The sequence below is a fragment of the Mus pahari genome, chromosome 7, assembly GCF_900095145.1.
Source record: "Mus pahari chromosome 7, PAHARI_EIJ_v1.1, whole genome shotgun sequence".
Classification (NCBI taxonomy): Eukaryota; Metazoa; Chordata; class Mammalia; order Rodentia; family Muridae; genus Mus; species Mus pahari.
The window spans coordinates 3,910,842-3,931,775 of NC_034596.1; the positions used below are offsets into that span (position 1 = coordinate 3,910,842).

Sequence of the window (20,934 nt, forward strand, 5' to 3'; positions counted from 1 at the left end):
GAGAGAGAGAGAGAGAGAGAGAGAGAGAGAGAGAGAGAGAGAGAGAGAGAGAGAGGAGAGAGAATAGAATAGATAATAGATAGATTAGCCTAAAGTAGATGCCTTGGTTGATGGGGTGGATGAGTATATAAGCATGAGAGAAGAAAACAATGTGTTGAGCAATGTTAAATGTCTATTTTATTCCAGGTCATGAGTTTAAATTGAAGACTACATGCCTAATTATATGATTTTCCTTCCCTTATTTACAGCTGCTTAGACACAAGCACAGACATGACAAGTGAGATTGGGTCATGGCTTCAGATGGATTTGGGATTTTAGCAGACATTGGCTAAGATGGAAGGGAAGGGGAGTTACAGATCTTAACATGAGAAGTATGACAAAGATAAACTCTGAAATAGTAACTGGATGTAAAAGGATCATAGAGGAAGAGGTGCTGATGAAGAAAGGGACTGTTAAAGCCAACAGAGTAGGGTCTCCGTGAAGCTGAGAAACCCTTTAAGTGGCAAAGGCTCAGAAGCCAAGAGCTTAATGTATGAAGAAAAGGGTATTTTCCCAGTGGGTGTTCTCTTTTTGATGTTAATAGAACTCAAGGCATACTAGTAGGAACCATCCACTGAGAAGCACTTAAAAGGTCTGACCTCAGAGTTAGGCTTTGATCGACCATCTATGTATAGGTCAAAGACATGAATAAATGAGATTCTGCCCAGGTGATCAGTAGGCGATGATGAAATAGCATGCATATGTGCACAGACACAGGGTAGGGTGCTCATGAACCCGCATGTACTATACAAACACGTTTGCTGTTCTTACCAAAGAGTTGTACACAATCTCTAAAATATATAGTGTGATTAAAAAAAAACCAACACTATTGACTCTGAGTATTAACTGAGGAAGTGCTTTTCCATAGAAGGAAAACAGAATCTGCCAACACCAGAATTTTTAGTGGTACCCTCCAGCTGGCAAGGGGTAATTTGTGTGTCAGGTATACATCTCCTTTCCAAGATGAGGAACAATAGCAGGAAATGTGGACCTGAAGACCTGCTTTGAGGCATGGGATAGGAACTTTGGTTCTGAAGCAAAGCATCTTACGCATGTTTATGCTGTGGACTCCTCTGTAGACCTCATCTTACTGTTTTAAATGAGGGACTAGCAGTGTAACCCAGTGCTAGAGCACCTACCTCGCATGCACTTAGCCCTAGGCCCAATCCCCAGCACCACCGTATATATTCACATATAGAAGCTAGAGTACATGGGAGTCTACGTTTATGAGTTAAAGAAGATCTAGTGACAGGTATACCATTTTTAAGTTAAGATACCAAGTAATCTATAACTATAAGAACATCTTCAGTTTCTACTTTTGAAAATGTCATAAATATGAGTAATATCATGGAGGTTTATTGCTTACATTTGATATTGATGGGAATGCTGGATTTCAGATAGCAGTTAGTAAAAATAAAAATCAATTTTGTTTCCAGCCACATTCATGGACTTCTGAATTCTCCTAAACATAATTTTAAAACTTTCGAAGTACATTGGCCCTTGGATTACAAACTGTTGCCGTAGAGTAAAGGCAGAGTGCTTTGGTGTGCTCATTTTCTTACCTGCTTCTCTCCGTTAGAGAGACTGAGACGACGATGCTCCCCCTTGATTATGTATTTGTCTCTTTTAATTTTGCTTTTTTACAGATTTTGAGGCTATGCTGCTAGTGTGAGTAGATTTAAAGCTGTTGTAGTTTACTAGTGGATAGGTCCATCTGTCATGATGTCTCCTCTAGAGATGCTTCTTGCCTTAAAGACAAGTTTTTCTGCCTATAATACCGACACTGGGAGACTAAGGCAGGAAGGCTGCAAGTTCTAGGATGCCCTGAGCTACAAGAGACTTTGAGTACAGTTTGGGCTACATAGTAAAAACCTGCCCCCCCCCAAAAAAAAACCCACCCCAAAACAAACAAACAAAAAAGGCAGACTAGGAGACCTGGGGAGATAGCTCACTTGGCAAAGTGCTGTCTGTGTGAGTGTGCAAGCATGAAAACCTGACTTTAATCCCAGTTTATCCACAGAGATGGTGGGATGCTCATAAGCGCAGTGTAGGAAGTAATAGATACAGTGTGGGAGGAGCGGTGAGGCAGAGGCAGTGGCAGTGTTATCCTTACCAGGGCTTTCTGGCTAGCCAGCTTATCCTGATTGGTGAGCCCGAGGTCCCAGTGAGAGGTCCTGTCTCAAAAACAAGGTAGAGAGCCCTGAGGAAAAATACTCAAGGTTGACTTCTGGCCTACAAGCATGTGTTAATACATATGCACATAAACACACACACACACACACACACACACACACACACACACTTCTTTCAAGGATAATGTTTCCTGATACATTAGTCCAACTGCCCTGCATTTCTTTGCCCTGTTGGCATGGAATACATTTTCTACCTTATTTATAAATGTTTTATATTTCATTTATATTTTATCATTTAAGTGACATAGTTGCAGTTTATAACTTCAGTTTTATATTTAACTGGAGTAGTTTGTTTAACATACTACAAATTTGGAATGTAAAATATTTTTTTCTCCTGTTATTTATTTTGTCTCATCTATTTTGTTTCTTTTTCTTACCTTGCTCTTTTTTAGTGCATTTATTTGTTTGTTTACAGTTTCATGCACAAATATAATAAATATACTTTGAGCATAGTCCTTGCTCCTATCTACCTATTTACAGTTTTATGCATATATATGATATACTTTGAGCATAGTCCCCCACCATTATCCTTCTTGTACTTCCTAAAAATAAAAAGTCTTTCTCCTCCTTGCATTTTTTTAAAAGCCTACTTCATTTAATTAGATTCTGTCTGAGCATGGGTGGGGAGTTATTTACTTAAGCTACCAACCCCTCCCCCCAGCAACCATTAACTGTCTGTCTGTAGTTCCGTCAGGGAGGGATGAGAACTGACTGTGTTGGCTCCACTCTTCCTTCCCTGTGACCTGGTCAGACCTTCCTCTGTTTTTCTAGTATTAGGCATCCTGGAGACTACAGTTTACATCCCTGATTTACTTAGTACCAATATTCTGCTCATTTGCGTGTCTGTCTACCATGTGCATGCCCAGTGCCTACAGAGGCTAGAAGAGGGTGTCAGGTCCTCTGAAAGTGAGGTGCACATGTTTGTGAGCTGCTGAGTGGGTGCTGGGAACCCAGAGTCTTCTGGATCAGCAGCCTTAACTGCTGAGCCCTCTCTCTAGCCCTTTTCTTAGTTCATTGACTTCTAGTATACATATTTTTTCTTGTTAAATTCCATTCAAGCTTTTTATGAAAAAATTCACAGAAATAATTGGGATATTAATTTGTGATTTGATAAACAAAGTCTTCTTTCCAGAAGTCATTTTCTTTTGCTTTTGGCAAACAAAATAGAACAAATCACCTTAATTCAATGGCTAACTAAGCTGATTCAAAGCAGGACTGGTCTACTTCTGCGGTGGTTTGAATGAGAATGGCTCTCATAGGTTCATGTAGCTAAACATTTGGTCATTCATTGGTTGGTCGAACTATCTCAGAAGGATCAGGAGGTGTGGCCATGTTGGAGGAGATGTGTCTCTGGGAGTGGACTTTAAGGTTTCAACAGCCTAGACCATTCATTCCCAGTAGCTAGTGCTCTCTCCTCTCCTTCCCTCCCCTCTCCCTTTCTCTTCCCCTTTCCCTCCCCTCCCCTCTCCCCTCCTTCTCCTCTCCTCCACTCCCCTTTCTCTTCTCTCTCCCCCCTCTCCTCACCTCTCTCCCTCTCTTCTCTTCTCTACCCTCTCCTTGTTCCTTCTCCCCTCCTCTCTCTTTCCTCTTCTCTCCCCTCTAATCACAGTTGTAGATCAGATAGATGTATATTCTCAGCTACTGCTCCAGAATATGTCTGCTTGCCTGATCCATGTTCTATACCTCAGTGGGAACCAAAGGTAGCTCTCTGGAATCTAGAGCCCCTTACTTACTCTCTGATCCTAAGGGGTCCATGATAGACAATCAAAATGTGCACTCCTAGGGGGAATTCAGTAGTGTGAGGTTTTTTGGCTGTACAACTTTGAGCTCCTGACGAGTCCCACGTGCACACTCACCCAGAAGGTATCTGGGATCCACAAATGGAAAACACACATACCAGTTAATCTTAAAATGCCTTTTGGCTAACTCAATGACTGGGCACTTGTAAACCTTCCCTTGCTACCCTAGGCCCAAAAACTCACATGGCTGGTTGGCTTTATCTCCTGCCATTACTGTGTGCCCTTGAGTCCCTCTGATTCTCCCTGTGTCCTACCTGGGCAACTCTCAGTGTCCCGCCCCCGTACTCAACCATTGGCCACTGTCATCTTTATTGATAGATCAAAACCTAATTGGGGACAAGGACCTTCAGCCTCTGGACATGCAGATTGAACGCTTTAGCACTATTGTCCAGCAGAATTCCAGCTTGTTTACCCCAGCCCTTGCCAGAGGTGGATGCTCTGCTGAGCTCCTTAGCCACTGCTTTCTTTCAGCTTCTCAGCAGGGTGGATGCCCTGAGGGAGGAAGCAGTAGGTGTTGGGTGCCTGTCTCCTTTCTCTGCTTTCTTCTCTCCAGGATCTTAATCCTCCTGGGTGAGTGTACACCTAGGACTCCTCAGGAGCTCTAAATTGTACAGCCCCCCCCCACAAAAAAAAAAAAAAACCCCAATACTATAAGCACTTACACTACTGAATTCCCCCTAGGAGTGCACATTTTGATTGTCTATCATGGACCCCTCAGGATTAGGGAGTAAGTAAAGGGCTCCAGTGCCTTTACAGTATCCCAGTACCTGCAAATGGGTATCTTTTATATCTTATTCAACTTCCTATTTCTTGGCAGAACTTGAAGCTATAAGAATTACCCAGTCTCTGCTGGGAGAGGTCCCAATTATTAGACTTTTTGTCCTAAGTCAGCCATTGGAAGAAGGCCCATTTCAAGGACTCAAGGCTTAAAATAAAACCTCCTTGGAAAGTCACTGCAGCTCAATCTTAAAGAATAAGTTGGAGACTAATGTTACACATATTAAGATCATACATTAATTTGGTTGTTCTTTATACACTCTCAAAATGTAGAATTCTCTTTAGTCCTGGCTTCCACCACTAATCGCTAGTATTTATTGAGAATCTAAGTATGAAACCTGCAATACTATAAGCACTTTTCCTGGATTAATTCGTTTTATCTGAACAGCAGCTCTGTGAGACACGTTCAAATTAGGAAACTAAAACTTTCATGAACTAATACAAGTATATTTGACAGAACATGACTCAGATTTTTGTGGACTTCTCCTAGAGGCATTCTCTCTAACATTAAACAACCTACTTCTCTATATAACCACCATCATCTTTTGTTTCTCAGTAGAATTTAGACAAAAAACAAATAAAATCATGGAAGCTAAGAGCTGTGTGAGACTTAACCTGAACACAGCATTTGTGTAAACCCCAGACATTTGAACAGTCTCAGTCACCACACAACCCCTGCCCCAGCTCAGTTGATTTACGTCTGGCTTAGCTTGGTTCTGGAAATACACAGGTTTTCCTGGTTTGGGTTTGGAGTTCTGTTACTAGGAGGGTGAGGGAACACCATACATTTGTAAAAAAAAAAAAGAAGCAACTAAAATACATTCAAATATTATCTAACTCTCTTATTTACCATTAGATTTCTTTGAACTATTTTAGGGTTTTCCCCTCCTTTCCTTTCTTTCCTTTCTTTTCTTTCTCTTCTTTTCTTTTCTCATCTTTTCTTTTTTCTTTTTCTGTTTTTGGGTTGTTGTTTGGTTGTTAGTTTTCTCTTTCCTTCAGCCTCTTTTTCTTTCTTTCTTTTTCTATTATTGTTAAATATTTGTAGATTCACAATAGTGGCTATTGAAAAACAGCCAGGGGGCTGGTGAATGGCTCAGTGGGTAAGAGCCCCCGACTGTTCTTCGGAAGGTCCAGAGTTCAAATCCCAGCAACCACATGGTGGCTCACAACCATCCATAACAAGATCTGACGCCCTCTTTTGGAGTGTCTGAAGACAGCTACAGTGTACTTACATATAATAAATAAATAAATCTTTAAAAAGAAAAGAAAAACAGCCAGGATGAGTGAGTGGGAGGCCAGCTTCTAGGAAGGGCCATTCCTACCACACTGCACCATGGAATTGGAGGCCAGGGCCCCGGGTCTTCATCGATACCTCCTTCTCGTCTTTACCTCTGTATTTTATGTTGACCTCACTCCTGTCAGCCCTGACTCACTGGGTAGTAAAGAACTCCGATTTAGTTTATCTCAGTTTAATGAGCCAGATAAGTTTCTCTTTACAATACCTAATCAAGGTGTCTGTATCCTGGAAAAAAATTCTGACCCAGTTTGGATCATATTCATGTCCGTTTGAGCAGTCATTTTCAGCAGGAAATGAAGTGTTATGACCTTTTAGACCAAGTGTAGTGATTGCTTCTGAATGGAAATACAGGGAACACTGAGACCTGACAAAACCACATGTCAAAAAGTCATTTTGTATACTTGTGATCCTAGCACTGCAGTGGTGAAGACAGATCCCTGAGGCTTGTTAGCCGGCCAGCCCAAAGTACTAGGCAAGTTTCAGGGCAGTGAGAGGTTCTGTCTCAAAACAAAGAGTTTGGTGCCTGAGACATGACACCCAAGTTTGACCTTGACCTCTGGCCTACACCACACACACACACACACACACACACACACACACACACCCTAGAAAATTTTTCTTTAAATGTTATTACAAGCAAATTTTCCATATTTTAATGAATTGCATTTTCTATTGAAAGTAATACTTCAAACAATTGGTTTATTAAATATTTTATGTTCTTTATATATGAACTGATATGGAAATAGATATGTCTTAGTAGATGCATGAAGTACTTACTGTATTTAAAACTTTATATTGTGTAAATGGGTTTTTTTTAACCTTTAGATCTCTTTTAAATTTAATAATACTTGTCTTAGTAATTTGTTTTTTAATGCAAATGCTATATTATTAAATATGATTAAAATACTTAAGTATTGACTTACTTTTATTTTATCCTTAGGAACTCAGAGAAAGCTATAATACACAGCAGTTAGCCCTTGAACAACTTCATAAAATCAAACGTGACAAATTGAAGGAAATTGAAAGAAAAAGATTAGAGCAAATTCAAAAAAAGAAACTAGAAGATGAGGCTGCAAGGTAATTGATATAACTTTGTATTGTACTATACTTCTATTAAATAAATGTGTCATGAATGTATTGTAGTATTTTACTATTGAAATTCTGCTTAGCAGTGGTGGTGTGTGCCTTTAATCCCAGCACTCGGGAGGCAGAGGCAGGCGGATTTCTGAGTTCGAGGCCAGCCTGGTCTACAAAGTGAGTTCCAGGACAGCCAGGGCTATACAGAGAAACCCTGTCTCAAACAAAACAAAATAAAATTCTAGCTTTTGTAGCACATTGCTTTTGTTTATGAAAATTTAAAGGGAATAAAAGTATTATTTTTAAATACTACTCAGTTTCCAATTCGATAAATTCAATTCTCCTTTTAGGCATTAAGTTTTCATTAACCAATTACGTGATCTACTAGTGAAAGATAAGGACATGGGAGTCAGGCCTGAATTAGGACTCTTAGTCTTCCCTTTACTATCTGAGGGACCCTAGTAAACAGACCGTTTATCTTTCTTTTTTTTTTCAACTTTTTTTTATTAGATATTTTCTTTGTTTACATTTCAAATGCTATCCCGAAAGTTCCTTATNCCCTCCCCCCACCCTGCTCCCCTACCCACCCACTCCCNCTTCTTGGCCCTGGCCTTCCCCTGTATTGGGGCATATAAAGTTCTTAAAGCCTGGTTTCTCTATTTGAAAACAGAGAATACCGTTTACCACATAGGTAATTGAGAGTTTAAATAAGTAATGTAGCTGGAATCTTGTACATTACACATAATGAACCTCATTAGTTCTCTGGCTCTCCAGTAAATCTGTCTGTTCCCTAGAAGATCATTCCAAAACAAAACAAAACAAAACAAACAAAAAAACCATGAACCAATTTCTTGGTGCCACTAAGACGTATTGATCAATTATTTCCATTTAGAGCAGAGATGGGCAGGGACATCTGAAGCACAGACCTTCCCTTTAGCAGCTGTGTGGGGCTCGTGTGGGGCTCTTTGTTTTTGACTTTTGTCAGTAAAATCCTTTGATTCTCCAGTGCCAGAAATGAATATAATTGGTAAACAAATTTTGAGCAAGCCAGTAATTCTCTCCCTTAGTAAGAAGCAGGTGAATAGTATCTGTGGAAGAGCTAACAGACACTGGGGGTAAGAAGTGCATTCCCACCTCATGAGCCTCTACTTAGTGGCCTAGAATGACCAGTGCCAACACATGTGGAGTGACAGCTTTACATGTGATGTGGGTCTGCCCTGGATCCTTCCTCTTCCTGGATTCCTCATTTATGTAGCCGTGGGTGCAGACAGTTAAAGGCTTTACTGTCTGTCATTCCAGGTACACTCTATCCATGGCCTCCTAGCCAGAGATACTAGAATAATCCTGAAGGGAGGGCTCAGTCAGTAAATGGCTTGCCTTGCAAGTATGATGACCTAAGTTTGATCCTTATAATCCAGGTAAAAATGTGGTGTTACATAGTTCCAATTCACTGGCCAGCCAGTCTAGCCTAATTGGTGAATTCCAAGCCAGTGAAAGACACTTGCCTAAAGGAGGTGGACAGGGTTCTTAAGGATGACACCTAAAGTTGTGTTCTGGCTACCTGCAAACATATAGGCATGAGAACACACATATGCATGCATGAGCACCTATACACATAAATATACTAGCACACGTATAGCCATGAGAGCACACACACATACAGGCATTAACACACACACATACACACACACACACACACACACACACACACACATAGGCATGGACACACATATATGTCATTTTTAAGAGAATAATGCAGAAATAAAGACAGTGAAGTTCTTCACTTGGCACTTACCTTATGCCATTTACCATTGCACAAAGAATCTATGCAGTGGTCACGCAGTCATTCGGATAAGAACTTTCTGTGGATACCTACATCTCACAGTTTTTCTCAGGCTTAGAATTATTAGTAATACATATTTTCATTTTATTTATCTTTCTACATTTTGTCTTCTGTAGTAAACCAAATAAGTTAAAGAAAATACAAGTAATTTAGTCCAGAGCTTATCAGTCCAGAGCTTCATGTTAGTACTGTAGCTTGATTCTGATATGTAGATCTTACTCAGAGTTGTGCAAAGCTTCTAGAGGAAGTATGTTGTGCTGGGATAGAGGTTGAAGGACGAGTCCTGAGATCCATCTAGCCACAGTCTCTGCTACTCTGATAAAGCTGAGGCTTAGGGAATCAAAGCCACAGGCAGGACTTACTCGTGAGGAGTCCAGGCAGGAAGAAGCCCCACACTTGCTCCGCGCATCCCTTCCCACTTTATCTTGGGCTCCAAGGGAACTTGAGGTCTGCAGTGTTCTCCTTTGTCCTCTCCAGCTCACCTCAGTCTGAGTCTGAGACTCTCTCTGGCTCTCTTTCCCCTTCCCCATCCCTCAGCCTCTCTCTTCCCCACCCCTCAGCATTTCCTTGTTCTCCAGCCAGCAGGAACCAGATCTTCCAGTATGCCTGTCAGTTTGTTTTGGTTTTGGTGTCCCACATATTAGGATATTATGTAAACTCTTCCCTTCTCTTATTAAAGGAAAGCAAAGCAAGGAAAAGAAAACTTGTGGAGAGAAAGTATTAGAAAGGAAGAAGAGGAAAAGCAAAAACGACTCCATGAAGAAAAATCACAAGACAAAACTCAAGGAGAGGAACGAAAAGCTGAGGCAAAAGAAAGTAAGATGAAGTAGACCTGCTAAGGGCAAACAAAATAAAAACAATAAACTGAAAGATACTTACCTTTAAGATAGAAAAACCTTTTAAATTAAATGTGTGTGAAAAATGTATACACATGTAGGAACTGCCTGAGGGTAGCATCCTCAATATAACATGACAGACAGGGTGGTTTTAGTGACTTACATAAAAGATCGCCTACAGGGGCTGGTGAGATGGCTCAGCGGGTAAGAGCACCCAACTGCTCTTCCAAAGGTGCAGAGTTCAAATCCCAGCAACCACATGGTGGCTCACAACCATCCTTAACAAGATCTGTCGCCCTCTTCTGGAGTGTCTGAAGACAGCTACAGTGTACTTACATACAATAAATAAATAAATCTTAAAAAAGAAAAAAAAGAATAAGATCGCCTACAGTTTTCAGAATGGATGCCATCTTCAATGTTTACATTGCTTACCAGTGTAGCTGAGCCACTTAATTTAACTGAAGGAGTAATAAAATTTAAGTTTTTTTTCGCATGGAACTTTTCTTAGAAGGCATGATTCCTTAGACAATTGGAGTCCATTCTAACATACTTCTGTAGTACATCTACTTTTAGATGAGTAAACTTTTGGGTCCATGATAGTGATGCAGTGTATTCATATTTTTTAACAAAATATTTTTAAATGTATCAAGTTTGGTATGTTTGTGAGTCCTTTTATTTTCCCCTTAGAACAAATGGGTAAATCTGCAGATATATCTTCACCCAGTCCTGTTTACTCACTAGTCTCCTGTGGCTGCCCTTGTGTGCACTCTTCCTCCATTGTAATCTCTCCTCCATTGATCTGACCATGTCTCTCCCTGCTTAGATGCCTTGCACCATGCACAGCTTGACCTGCCAACTCCCACTCTCCCTTACATCCATGCGCATGCCTCAGTCTGTGAGGTATCACTTTGTTCAGCTGCCTCCCACATCACTTAAGATAAGCATTCGTCTTTGCTTTTATTGACTCCCTGAGTAGTCATGATATCTGGGTCCTTATAAGTCTGACTCAAGCAGGATTTTGTTATACGGTTTGATGATTACTTTTTTTGTTTTAGATTTTATTTCAGTTTTATATTTTAAGAGCTCTTTATAGTCATAATAAAGATGTGTATACTCTAAAGTAGCAGATTATGGGAATTATCTTTTCTTCAGGTGAGACAGCTAGTGCTTCAGTGAGCTACAGAGCATTGTACCCTTTTGAAGCAAGAAACCATGACGAAATGAGTTTTAATTCTGGGGATATAATTCAGGTAAGAAATGAAATCCTTTCTGCTCATGAGTAAGCTAATCACAAATCATTGTACCATGTTTTCTATAATGTTAACTTTGATTTTTATGTATTTCTAAAAATATTTTTAAACATTATCTCACTTAGCCCTTGCAGCATCTCTCAGAGCTATAAAGGGCAGTAATTACTACCATAATATTACCAAAAAAGAAAACTTACACTCAGACACATTGTAACTGTCAGCATTGCGGTGACAGTGCAGTGAAAGTATGTCTTTTGGTTCTGAGTCTAGTGTTCTTTCCACTGTGCCATATCAGCTAACCATATCATAAGAGATGGCACCACTTGTGATGGTTTAATAAATGATCAGTAGAATTTTGAAGGGTTGATTGTTTTCTAGCAACTGTTAAAAATGTGAAGTTAAGTTCTGCAATCCTGACTGAGTTTTGGCAGTGCTGTATTATCATAACCCATGGGATGTACATTAATAAGAAAATACATAGAGAATCACATTGATAAAGGTATTATAATATACTGGAAAAGCACAGGCTTTAAAAGTCATCCATTAGGGCAGAGCTGAGACCCAGACCTCTGTGCACCTTCCCTGCCAGAGGAGAGCTTGTCTGCAGAGAGTGCTCTGACCACTGGGACTCAGGAGAGAGCAGGACTACCAGGAGTGTTGACAGAGGCTAACAGAATCACAGGAGGAACAAGCTCCAGCCAGAGACAGCTAGAACATCTAACATCAGAGATTATCAGATGGAGAAAGGCAAACGTAAGAATCTTACTAACAGAAACCAAGACCACTCAGCATCATCGGAACCCAGTACTCCCACCACAGTGAGTCCTGGATACCCCAACATACCCGAAAAGCAAGATTCACATTTAAAATCTTATCTCATGATGCTGATAGAGGATTTTAAGAAGGACTTTAATAACTCACTTAAAGAAATACAAAAGAACACTGCTAAACAGGTAGAAGTACTTAAAGAGGAAGCACAAAAATCCCTTAAAGAATTACAGGAAAACACTGCTAAACAGGTAGAAGTCCTTAAAGAAGAAACACAAAAATCCCTTAAAGAATTAAGGAAAACACAAACAAACAGGTGATGGAATTGAACAAAACCATCCAAGATCTAAAAATGGAAGTAGAAACAATAAAGAAAATCCAAAGGGAGACAACTCTGGAGATAGAAATCCTAGGAAAGAAATCAGGAACCATAGATGCGAGCATCAGCAACAGAATACAAGACATGGAAGAGAGAATCTCAGATTCAGAAGATTCCATAGAGAACATGGGCACAACAATCAAAGAAAATGCAAAATGCAAAAAGATCCTAATTTAAAACATCCAGGAAATCCAGGACACAATGAGAAGACCAAACCTAAGGATAATAGGAGTAGATGAGAATGAAGATTTTCAACTTAAAGGGCCAGTAAATATCTTCAACAAACATAGAAGAAAACTTCCCTAACCTAAAGAAAGAGATGCCCATGAACATTCAAGAAACCTACAGAACTCCAAATAGACTGGACCAGAAAAGAAATCCCTCCCAACACCTAATAATCAGAACAACAAATGCACTAAATAAAGATAGAATATTAAAAGCAGTTAGGGGAAAAGGTCAAGTAACATATAAAGACAGACCTATTAGAATTATACCAGACTTCTCACTGGAGACTATGAAAGCCAGAAGATCCTGGACAGATGTTATGTAGACCCTAAGAGAACACAAATGCCAGCCCAGGCTACTATACCCAGTAAAACTCTCAATTACCATAGATGGAAAAACCAAAGTATTCCATGACAAAACCAAATTCACACAATATCTTTCCATGAATCCAGCCCTTCAATAAATAATAAAGGGAAAACTCCAACACAAGGAAGGATTACGCCCTAGAAAAAGCAAGAAAGTAATCCTTCAACAAACCTAAAAGAAGATAGTCGCAAGAACAGAATCCCAACTCTAACAACAAAAATAACATGAAGCAACAATTACTTTTCCTTAATATTTCTTAATATCAATGGATTCAATTCCCCAATAAAAAGACATAGACTAACAGACTGGCTACATAAACAGGACCCAACATTTTGCTGCTTAGAAGAAAACCCACCTCAGGGACAAAGACAGACACTACCTCAGAGTAAAAGGGTGGAAAACAATTTTCCAAGAAGATGGTCCAAAGAAACAAGTTGGAGTAGCCATTCTAATATCGAATAAAGTTGACTTCCAACCCAAAGTTATCAAAAAAGACAAGGAGGGGCACTTCATACTCATCAAAGGTAAAATCTTCCAAGATGAACTCTCAATTCTGAATATCTATGCTCCAAATATCTATTCAAGGGCATTCATATTCATTAAAGAAACTTTAGTAAAGCCCAAAGCACACATTGCAAAGACCAAAGTTTGGATACTTCATTCCTTCTTAGAATGGGAAACAAAATACCTGTGGAAGGAGTTACAGAGACAAAGTTCAGAGCTGAGATGGAAGGAAGGACCATCCAGAGACTGCCCCACCCCAGGGATCCATTCCATAAACAACCACCAAACCCAGACACTAGTGCATATGCCAGCAAGATTTTGCTGACAGGACCCTGATAGAGCTATCTCTTGTGAGGCTATGCCAGTACCTGACAAATACAGAAGTGGATGCTCACAGTCATCTATTGGATTGAACACAGGGTCCCCCAATGAAGGAGCTAGAGAAAGTACCCAAGGAGCTAAAGGGGTCTGCAACCCTATGGGAGGAACAACAATATGAACTAACTAGTATCGACCCCCCCCCCCGGAGCTGTATTTCTAGTTGCATATGTAGCAGAGGATGGCCTACTAGGCCATCAATGGGAGGAGAGGCCTTTGGTCTTGCAAAGATTATATGCCCCAGTACAGGGCAATGCCAGGGCCAGGAAGCGGGAGTTAGTGGGTTGGGGAGCAAGGCTGGGGGAGGGTATAGGCAACTTTCGGGATAGCATTGGAAATGTAAATGAAGAAAATATCTAATTTAAAAAAAAAATAGAAAAGTCATCCATTGGGATTTTAGTCCCTAAATGATATTAAGGTAATGCTCAACTCACCATTATTAAAATAAAAATGTTAAATATGCATCTACTATGGCCCAGTTTCTACTCTTAAGTATCTACCTCAGAGAATAGAAAACCCATGTCTACGTGAACAAAAGTGTCCACAGCATCCCTGTTTATGCTTGAAACAATCTGGGTGCCATCAGCAAGGAAAGCAAGAACAAACTATGATATATCCAAATAACTGCCAATAAAGAGGAATGAAAGCCTTTCTGCTCATGAGTAAGCTAGTCACAACCATTGGGCTATATTTTCTATAATGTTAACTTTGATGTTTATATATTTATAAAACTATTTTACATATAGAAGGCAAACAAAACAAGAAAAATATAACAGAATTTTATCATATAAAATGCAAACTAATCTGTAGTAACATAAAGTAGGCCAGTGTTTGCCAGAAGGTGTAGTGAGGGGTAGGAGGGAGAATTAAATGAAGCAAGAGGAGACTGGGGGTGTCAGGTGCTGTATTATCTTATCAAAGGCATATAAATATACCAAAACCTTATGTTATAACTATATGTTAATTACATCTCAAAAGCTGTTTTTAAAAACTGTGGAGGAAAGGAATCAATAGAGGTGGGATGAGATGAATTAAAATCCAATAAATGGCCGAGCGGTGGTGGCGCACGCCTTTAATCCCAGCACTCGGGAGGCAGAGGCAGGCGGATTTCTGAGTTCGAGGCCAGCCTGGTCTACAGAGTGAGTTCCAGGACAGCCAGGGCTATACAGAGAAACACTGTCTCAAAAAAAACCAAAAAAAAAAAAAATAAAAATAAATAAATAAATAAATAAAATCCAATAAATGGTATACATGCATGACAGCACGGTGACAAAACCCACTACTGTGTATGTTAACTTTAAAAATGAATTTAAAATTCTAATGGAATTTGTATGGTTTGATGAGAATGTAACATTGTTGCTAGTGCAATGAGGGGAGAGTGGGTGGGGGAGCACCCTCTGAGAAGGTGGGGGGAGAGGGCTGGGCTAGGGGGGAGGGTAAATGGGGAAGGGGGAAAACATTTGAAATGTAAATAAAAAGTAACCAATTAAAAGCAAATGGAGATGAGAGACAGATGGCAAATTCATTTACTCGTTGAAGTAAGCAGATGTGTACTGTGCTAGATGGAGTAAACACAGACTCAGACAACTGGAAGAGATGTGTGGAGTACAGAAATGCTGATTGTGCCAGGGTCAGAATGAGTGTGTAGGCATAAAGAATACAGCACAGTGACAGACACCACTTATAACAGCCTCCCTATGGGAGAATACCACCTCAGGTTGAAGCAGTTTAACCAAATTTGAATGTGAGTAAAGACTGTAATAATTTATGTTATACAGAAAAAAGGTACTATTACGTACTGAAGGTGGAATTTTTTAAAAGTACTGTTTTTATGATGCAGTCATCAGTTTTACTCTAGATATAAATGAGAGATGAGAACAGCAGACTTTTGTTTATAAGAGCTTCATACTCTTATAAACAAAAGAGCTTCAGTTTTTAATGGTAAGAATAATAGTAATCAAAGATGGTGTTGAAAGCAAAGAAGGAAGCTCCTGACCCTCCCAAAGCCCAAGCCAAAGCTAACACCTTGAAAACCAAGAAGACAGTGCCAAAAGGAGTCCACAGCCACAACAGAAGGCGCTCATGTCACCCATCGTCCAGTGCCCCAAGACTGTGTGGCTCTGGAGGCAGCCCAGATACCTTCAAAAGAGTGCACCCAGGAGAAACAAGCTGGACCACTGTGCCATCATCAAATCCCCCAACCCCCGAGGCAGCCATGGCGAAGATAGAAGACAACAGCACACATGTGCTCACTGTGCATGTCCAGGCCAACAAGCATCTGATTAAACAGGCTGTAAAGAAACTCCATGACACTGATGTGACCGAAACCAATACCCTGAGAAGGTCTGAATGAAGAAGGGATATTTTCAGCTACTACCTGATTATGGTGCTCTGGACATTGCCAACAAACTTGGAATCATCTAAACTGAGTCCAGCTGGCTCATTCTAAATATACACTTTTCCCCACCATTACAAAAGAAGAAAATGAATAGCAATCTGAGAGCTTAGGCCTAGGACCAGGGAGATGGGTTCAACCTTGGTCTCAATCTTAAACTTGAGATGGGCGTTCCCAGCTGATGTCTAGATGAAGATATTGTGTAAGGAGTTGGAAGTTTAAGTTTGTCCCTTTGGGAAAGTAGTCCATCTTGAGATTAGAGCTTTAGGATTCAGTATCCTGTAAGAGCACTGACTAAATTCTAGGAGCAGATGGGCCTGTTCAGGAAGTGTATAGCACGAGGCAAGGGAACCAACCATAAACTTGAAGGTGCCGTCACTGTTTAAGGCAGCAACCAGGAGGCGCAGGAGACATGGTGAGGTTGGAGTCTATTATACTATAGGAAAAAGAAAAGTATTTAAGGGGAAAAAGAAATTGTTTTTTTACCATTTGGAAGATAGTACGCAGAGGTTTTCCAGGTCAGCTAAGTCCCACAAAAGGGACTAACTGTAGGATATTGAAAGTTAACAAGAAAGGAAATGTAATCAGCAAATACTGTATAAGTCAGATGGCAGGGACTTATTAAGCTGTAACATAGATGTTAATTATACTTGAATAAAAATTAACATAATAATATGTATAGAGTAAGAAAGGACAATGAAAGGGAGGTGGTGAATCTTTATTTTTTTTATAACCAAAAGCCAATAGATATTTTTTAAGGACCTAAATAAATCTAAGAAGTAGCACTATAAATAATATTTGAAGCTAGGCATAGTGGCTATAATTGTCATAGGCAGATTGTCACAAGTTAAAGACCAACCAAGGCTTTGTGAGTGCTAATAAAATATGTATACATGGAGTAGAGAACTAATTCTTCGGTTATAAACTGTATATAATGCTACTTTTGTTATAACTTATTTAAATATATTAACTTTTTGTTATTTTTTTTTGTTTCTTTGTTTTGAGACAGTGTCTCACTATGTAACTCTGACTGTCCTGGAACTGACTGTAGACCAGGCTGGCCTCAAACTCACCAGATCTACCTGGCTCTGCCTCCTGAGTGCTGGGATTAAAGGCGCACACCACCATGCCTGGCCACAAATATTAACTTTGATAAGATGTAAAAAGATAATCTCTCCATGATGAGAAATGATAAACTAATAATTTGTAGGAAATGCCTTTTTATTTCAAATTTGATTAATTCTGAATCTGAGAATGCTGTGTGGTAGTCTGTTCTCTTGTAAATGTATAGATTTCTAAGCCCTGAACTTTTTTTTCTTCTTCCATAGGTTGATGAAAAAACCGTAGGAGAGCCTGGTTGGCTTTACGGTGGTTTTCAGGGAAAGTTTGGCTGGTTCCCGTGCAACTATGTAGAAAAACTGCTGTCAAGTGAAAAAGCTCTGTCCCCTAAGAAGGCCTTACTTCCTCCTACAGTGGCTCTCTCCGCTACCTCAACTACTTCCCAGTGAGTCGGGAGCCAACAGTGTGTGCATGTAACTCGTTTGTAAATACAGATGCATATTGGCTCAACCTGATTCTTGATCATAGTTTTATGTGGGCTGGCACTTCCAACATTTCAATACTAAAATTTAGTGAGTGAACTTACACTGCATCAGTGTCTTATCTACAAATCATATTCAAACATGTGGGTAAGCTGGTAGTACTTGATTAGTTTCTGGATAACGAAGTATACTTACATTAAAGTTTTATACTTGCAGACCACTTTGTTCAAATCAGCCAGCATCAGTGACTGATTATCAGAATGTATCCTTCTCAAACCTTACTGTTAACACAACATGGCAGCAGAAGTCAGCTTTTACCCGCACTGTGTCCCCTGGATCTGTGTCCCCAATTCACGGACAGGTATGTTACCTCTACTTTACAGAGGCCTCCATCTTTCCCCCATTAAGCAGAGCCTGTAGCATTCAGTTTCTATTCTTGTTTATAAGTGATGTGCAACTGAAGCCTGATTTCTAAGTGTTTGCTCAGTAATTCAGTCCCATACAGATTGGGCTGGGGAGGAGGGAGCATTGTCTTTCCTTGGCTTGGAACCTTGGTGCTTGGAATATGTGGTTAGATACATTAATGCTACTAAAAAGAAGTGGCAGACTTCATCACAGTAAAGCCAGAAATGTATTTTCCAGTATTTTATTATGTGCTAAAGAGTCAAGAAAAACATTTATTTAAAAAACTCTGTCATTAAGTAGTTTATAACCTCCTAAAGGAATCATACGTGCATGTAACTGTGAGGTATGAGAAATACAGTAAGTACATCTGCAGTGTTCTGAGGGCATATGGAGGGGAGAGCATCTTAGCTATTCTGTGAAATTAGAGTGTGCTCTAGGAGGAGCAGGTCATTTGCTTTGGGCCCTCAACAGAAGCAAGGCTTCAGCATACCCAGAAGTCCTCTAGTGATAGAGTAACAGGAGGAAGGTCACTGGGGCACCCAAGTAGAGGTGTCTGCAGAAAGAGGCTTGTTTGCAGCCGGGCGTGGTGGTGCACACCTTTGATCCCAGCACTTGGGAGGCAGAGGCAGGTGAATTTCCGAGTTCGAGGCCAGCCTGGTCTACAAAGTTAGTTCCAGGACAGCCAGGGCTACACAGAGGAACCCTGTCTCGGAAAAAAAAAAAAAAAAAGAGGCTTGTTTGCATATGGCTAGATTACACAATGCTGAGGAAAGAGTGAAGTCAGGTTGGTCAAGGAATGGTGTGGGTGAATTCCACCAGAACTTAGGAGGCTCTGGTAGGAATGGTGTGGGTGAATCCCACCAGAACTTAGGAGGCTCTGGTAGAAGGATGAATGGTGTGGGTGAGTTCCACCAGAACTTAGGAGGCTCTGGTAGAAGGACTGGGATTTTGAAGACAGCTTTGGCTACATAAAGCATTTAAGGCTAGCCTGAGCTACATAAGCAAGGCACTGTCTCTATCAGTAAAATATCAACCAACAAATAACATTTTAAGGTAAACATCTAGAGAGAGGTTCAGGGTTATTAGTGAAGTAGTTACTACGGTACCAGACAATTTGGCAGTAAGAAACCAAAAAAGGTTGTTGAGAGACCCTGACACTAATAAAAGGTTTACATGCATGAAGCACTGGCCAGGTTAACAGCTCAGTAGAAAAGCACCTGGTGTAGAAGCCAAACAACCTGTGTTTCTGTCTCTGGAACCCACATGAAAACTTGAAGCAATAATGTGTACCTGTGGCTGTGGAAAGATGGAAGGTGGAAACAGGAGTCAACCAGAAGCTCATAGGCTGGCTGGGTATGCAGAGTATGCAACATAGCAACAAAAGCAAGACAGACCTTGTCCCAAACAAGGATGGAAAGGCAAGGACTGACTACCAAAAGTTGTTTTCTAAGCTCCATAAGTGACATTACACACACACACACACACACACACACACACACCACACTAACTTTACCTAGGGCATAGTGGAACACACCTTTCATCCCAGGACTGAGTAGGAGACAGAGTAAGGTGCATCTCTGAATTTGAGGCCACCCTGGTGTACAGAGTGAGATACAGGACAGCCAGGGCTACACAGAGAAACCGTGTCTCAAAAAACAAACTCACCAACGAACCAACAAACAAAGAGCAGCAAAACAAACTCTAGCAGTAATTTAAAGGGGAGATTGGCAGAAGGAAGAAGAAAGACTAGGCAAGGGATAATATTGTTGTAACTGAGTAACAAGCAGTGGTGGTGAACCAGTTCCAGAGTAATGAAAGTACATGGAGAGGAAGCTAGATTTAGAAGAATATTGAGAATTGATATAAAATAATCTGTTGAATGTGGATAGTAAAGGGGAAATTGAAGTTAAAATAGTTCTTCAGGGACTGATGGCTCAGCAGTTTGGAGCAGTGTGCATTTCTGACAAGTAGGAATCAGATGAAGTACTCACAGGACAGGCTGAGTTTCCTACAAATGCCTGCAACTCCAGGCCCCTGGGGTTGATACACCTTTCAGCCTTTCCCTGTTCATAGGCACAGAGACAAAGACAGACTCTTTTCAAAGTAATTCTTCAGAGACCAGAGAGATGGGTCAGCAGCTAAGAGCATGTATTGCTGCTTCCAGAGGAACTGCATCCTGTTCCAGCACCTATGTCAGGTGGCTCACAACTTACTGTGACTCCGACTATATGGTATCTGATACCCTGTAGGCATGGTACTCATATTCACATATACGCACACACTCTCACACACACACACACATATACACACAAATAAATAAGCAAATATGTTAAAATATTTTTAAAACAGTAACTTCAGTTATTAGCATGGACAACTGAAAGAACAGTAACAATCTACTCCCTGGTCGACAGCACAGGAAAAAGGTTTAGGTTTTAGAAATGATTACATTCAGGGACACTAAGACAACCCATTGGGAACAGCTAATATGCATTTTGATGTGCACATCTTGAATGCAGATGATAAAGTTACCCTGAAATTATAGATTTTAAAACCCACAGTCATCAATTAGGTTATTCAGGAAAGTTATGCTAGAAACATAAATAAACAAGCTTGACAGAAAGTGAGCTTAACTCAAAGCTTCAGAAGCTAAAGGATCTTACTGATGTCTCTACTGGGCAGTGAAGGAGTAAAATAAGGTCTCGGAAACCTTTGGCTTGATATGATTGTCAATAACCTCATCTGGAAAATGTTCAGTAGACTTACAGGACAGCACCTAAGTCAGAGGGATTGAGGGGCAACATCAGAAAGCAAGTTGATGCTCTCTGAACAACTGGGATGTAGAAGAAAGTGGTGAAGGATAGTG

General features: G+C 40.3%; 1 protein-coding gene across 4 annotated transcripts in view; it reads left to right on the forward strand.

The window, feature by feature from the left end:
* The window catches only part of Itsn2 (intersectin 2), a 117,374-nt gene that overhangs the window by 48,966 nt on the left and 47,474 nt on the right, over window positions 1-20,934 (forward strand). For all 4 annotated transcript variants that reach the window (XM_029541104.1, XM_021202787.2, XM_029541105.1 and 1 more), the window contains 5 exons: window positions 7,045-7,181; window positions 9,704-9,840; window positions 11,013-11,110; window positions 17,454-17,629; window positions 17,883-18,027. In XM_029541104.1, the coding sequence (XP_029396964.1) occupies window positions 7,045-7,181; window positions 9,704-9,840; window positions 11,013-11,110; window positions 17,454-17,629; window positions 17,883-18,027 (693 nt within the window). The remainder of the gene's footprint in view (window positions 1-7,044; window positions 7,182-9,703; window positions 9,841-11,012; window positions 11,111-17,453; window positions 17,630-17,882; window positions 18,028-20,934) is intronic.